The sequence below is a fragment of the Chiloscyllium plagiosum genome, chromosome 11 (genome assembly GCF_004010195.1).
Source record: "Chiloscyllium plagiosum isolate BGI_BamShark_2017 chromosome 11, ASM401019v2, whole genome shotgun sequence".
NCBI lineage: Eukaryota > Metazoa > Chordata > Chondrichthyes > Orectolobiformes > Hemiscylliidae > Chiloscyllium > Chiloscyllium plagiosum.
Genome location: NC_057720.1, coordinates 40375793 through 40380199, shown reverse-complemented (window position 1 = coordinate 40380199; position 4407 = coordinate 40375793). Strand labels below are relative to the sequence as shown.

Here is a 4407-nt window from a genome sequence, read left to right as displayed (position 1 = left end):
AGGAATGATGTGGATGCTTTGGAGAGGGTTCAGAGGAGGTTTACCAGGATGCTGCCTGGACTGGAGGGCTTATCTTATGAAGAGAGGTTGACTGAGCTCGGACTTTTTTCATTGGAGAAAAGGAGGAGGAGAGGGGACCTAATTGAGGTATACAAGATGATGAGAGGCATTGATAGAGTCAATAGCCAGAAACTATTTCCCAGGGCAGAAATGGCTAACATGAGGGGTTATAGTTTTAAGCTGGTTGGAGGAAAGTATAGAGGGGATGTCAGAGGCGGGTTCTTTACACAGAGTTGTGAGAGCATGGAATGCGTTGCCAACAGCAGTTGTGGAAGCAAGCTCATTGGGGATATTTAAGAGACTGCTGGACATGCACATGGTCACAGAAATTTGAGGGTGCATACATGAGGATCAATGATCGGCACAACATCGTGGGCTGGAGGGCCTGTTCTGTGCTGTACTGTTCTATGTTCTATATGTGGAATGAACTGCTTGAGGAAATGATGGATTCAGGTACAATTATAACATTTAAAAGGCATTTGGATATGCGCATGAATAGGAAGGATTTGGAAGGATATGGGCCAAATGTAGGCAAGGGTGGCTAGTTTAGTTTAGGAACATGGTATGGACTAGTTGAACCAAAGGGTCTGTTTCCATGCTATATAACTCTGACTCTAGGGTAGCTTTTATTAGAACATCAATTAGCAGGCTTTGAAGGAAATAAGTGAGAATATATTCTGAATCAGTTATTTGGTAAGGGGTATCCCTGAAGATTAACATGTATCTCTTAAAGATTTGTGTGTTTTTGTTTTGAAGATGCTGAGTGTCACTGGGCAGACACAGTTGCCAATCGGAGGAGGAAGACTTTCTGCAGCAAAGTGGAAGGATATGGGAGCATCTGCAGCTGTAAGGATCCAGCACCGATTGAATTTAACCCTGAGCCTGTAAGTTTGCTTCTCTTTTAACTGCTTTGTTCCCTGATGTTTTCACCATTTTTAGTCAATCTTTCAGTTGGTTCCATGCAATTGTTATGCATGAAATGGACTTTCTTAGATGACTACCTCAATTACTGCTGGTCTCGATGGGATTGGTCAGATTTTTTTTCAGTGAGTTGCTGGTAATCTTGACTTGTTGGATTGCCTGATCAGCATCAGTGGTTGTCTTAGCAAATACTTTCATTCAAAACTCTTGAGAAATTCCCTGTAATATATGTCATCAGATAGTCATTGTTTGAATAGGTAGGTGCGACAGTGGATTAAAACAGTGACTTAACTGAAAACAGAACTGCCATCAATGCATGAGCTGTTACTGTTTCACATTTCATCTAACTTGGAGCAATTTTGTCTTTCACGCTTTCTCTTTTTTTTTCTATCATCTCTTTCTCTTGCCTTTGTGTTTTAAAGGAAGCATATCCATAATCTAACAACTCTGGGAATCCAGAAGAAATTTGTCAGCATGACCCTGAACCCTCCACCCTGATGTTACAGTTGGTTTAAACATAGTTCTTGAACTTTTCCATTGTTTTTACCAGATGCCTATCTTCAGATCAGTTTCATGATGTTTGCTTAGCCTGTGATAATCTTGCAGCAAGTACAGTTCCTCAGTTATTTTTCTCTTGTTCCCATCAAGTGAACTCTGTGAAGACAAATTGAGCTCCACTGATGGCCAGCTCTGCTGTTGTAATTTACAGCCTTGGACTTTGAATTGCTACACTATACTAGTTTCAAGACTTCATGAAATATTTCGGCAGTGTGTTGTAGCATTAGCAAAAAGAGTGTAATTTATATGTTGCTAAAATATCAAGTTTTAATCATGCTTCATGTGGCAGCATAAAAGAAGGTAAATGCTAAAAGAGAGCCTTGCCAGACCAAGTTATTTCTCTGGCAATGTCAGAATGGCATTGAGCCTGACCTAACAGCAGGTCAGCTACAGGGTGTGTTTGTGGCAAGAGATCGGGTGACTAATCCATGCTTTCTGTTATTGAGACACACATAAACAATAAGAAAGTGATGTAAGATTGATTTATTCAGGTAAAACATGAGCATTTGGAAATCAAGAGGGGAATTGATAATTTTAATACAAGCTAAAATATCACAACTGTTGCAGATTACCATCTGGTGAAATTTGAATTCCAGTTTACTTCAGTACTTGAAGTAAATTTGAATGTTATGCTTTATTTTCACAGTTAAAAGATAACAAAGTTTATGATGTTCCGGTGGCGGTGATAGCTGGTAACAGACCTAACTACCTTTACAGGTGAGATGTGAGGTTCAACATATGGATAACAATGTTACTTTTGGATATACAGCAAGTCTGCAACGTGAGGTATTACACCTTTTTTGTATGCTTATTGAATGAATGGTGTTTTGTTGTACCGTTCTTTCATATTCCATTCAAGGTCAAAGTTGGTAATTGCTTTTTGCAAAGTAAAGCTAATATCCTGGGGAAACAAACGTTTGTATCTATTTTTGTAGAATCATTTGACTTGTTTTTCACGCTGCAATAGTAAAAATTGATCTTTACTGAAATAGTTTCCTGGCAAGAAATTACCTTGATCAGCTCTGAACATAAGACCATAAGACATAGGAGCGGAAGTAAGGCCATTCGGCCCATTGAGTCCACTCCGCCATTCAATCATGGCTGATGGGCATTTCAACTCCACTTACCCGCATTCTCCCCGTAGCCCTTAATTCCTTGTGACATCAAGAATTTATCAATTTCTGCCTTGAAGACATTTAGCATCCCAGCCTCCACTGCACTCTGTGGCAATGAATTCCAAAGGCCCACCACACTCTGGCTGAAGAAATGTCTCCGCATTTCTGTTCTGAATTTACCCCCTCTAATTCTAAGGCTGTGTCCACGGGTCCTAGTCTCCTCGCCTAACGGAAACAATTTCCTAGCGTCCACCCTCTCCAAGCAATGTATTATCTTGTAAGTTTCTATTAGATCTCTCCTTAATCTCCTAAACTCCAATGAATATAATCCCAGGATCCTCAGTCGTTCCTCATATGTTAGACCTACCATTCCAGGGATCATCCGAGTGAATCTCCGCTGGACACGCTCCAGTGCCAGTATGACTTTCCTGAGGTGTGGGGACCAAAACTGGACAATGTACTCCAAATGGGGCCTAACTAGAGCTTTATAATTTCTCAGTAGCACAACGGTGCGTTTGTATTCCATCCCTCTTGAGATAAATGACAATTCAGCTGCACACGTTCACGAAATTTCTTTACATTTAAAGTCAACCCACTTAGACATTGTTTCTCTGCAACTTCCGACAGACTACACCCCACCCCTACACCTTTACCTAGCCACACGCTGTCTCTCTCTTTTTGAAATTTATTCCTTGCATGTCACTAAATGTGCCTTTCCAAATATTTTGAAAAACAGATTATCGGAGTGACACCAATTCTGCTCTCATCATTTCCAAGTCGTTAAAAAGTTTTATCAAAGGTTTTGAATGCCTGACGTCTAGAAGTTTACTCACTGGAAAGAGGGAGTTTTCCAACTACTAACTCTGTCCAAACATTCCATAATGTGAAAAATCCCAATTAGGTCTTTCTTGGTCCAGGGATAACTGTTCTCAATTTTCCAAGAAGACAAGTGAATAAAATCTCATCCTCAGTAAACCCCGTCAGCATCGTCTCTAATGGCTTTACACACCAGCAAACACCATCATTATCCTCTCTGATAGAATCTCAGAATCCGACAGCGCAGAAAGAGCATTTCAGTCAATCAAGCAGGTGTCGACACTCTGAAGAGCATCTCACCCAGACCTAGCTCTCCTCCCTATTCCCTTATATTTCACTAGAAGGGGCAACCCTCCCCCTTATGATGTCAAAGAAACTTGTTGGACTATAACCTGGCGTCCTGTGACTTCTGACTTATCCCCGCGTTACCATGGCTAATTCATTAAACGAACTTAATTCACTCCCTGGGCACGAGAGGGCAATTTAACTTGGCCAATCAACATAACCCTCAGACCGAACAGCAGTGCGAATTACTGAGCCAATGTTCCATCATCGTGAGCAATTGCTGTATCATTTTTAATGGCTTAATACCCTAGTAATTCAACCTCATCAAAGTAAATCAACCCAGATTCAATGTATCGAAACGCTACTCTGTACTTTACAATCTGATTCGTGCTGCGGGAAATGATTCTGCACTCATATTTAAATGCTTTTACGCTGTTTCTTCCTCACCTTCCTGCTTCCAATAAACTCTTCAATCCGGAACAAGTCTGTCAAATGCTTTTCATTCCAACACAGTCACAAGGTGCAGTTTGCAGAGGTCATGTTTTGCACTTTCACTGACACTCTGCCTCCCTCAGAGCTGCAGTCCTTCCCCACACTGATTCAGGCAGCACTGTCCTTCCTGTGATATGCCCCTTCGAGAATGGAAGGACAA

The 4407-nt window shown here is 41.1% G+C and overlaps 1 protein-coding gene across 3 annotated transcripts in view; it reads left to right on the top strand.

Annotated features, from left to right (window-relative positions):
* The window catches only part of pomgnt1 (protein O-linked mannose N-acetylglucosaminyltransferase 1 (beta 1,2-)), a 72003-nt gene that overhangs the window by 31710 nt on the left and 35886 nt on the right, over positions 1-4407 (top strand). For all 3 annotated transcript variants that reach the window (XM_043699155.1, XM_043699154.1, XM_043699156.1), the window contains exons 8-9: positions 817-944; positions 2186-2256. In XM_043699155.1, coding sequence (XP_043555090.1) covers positions 817-944; positions 2186-2256 — 199 coding nt within the window. The remainder of the gene's footprint in view (positions 1-816; positions 945-2185; positions 2257-4407) is intronic.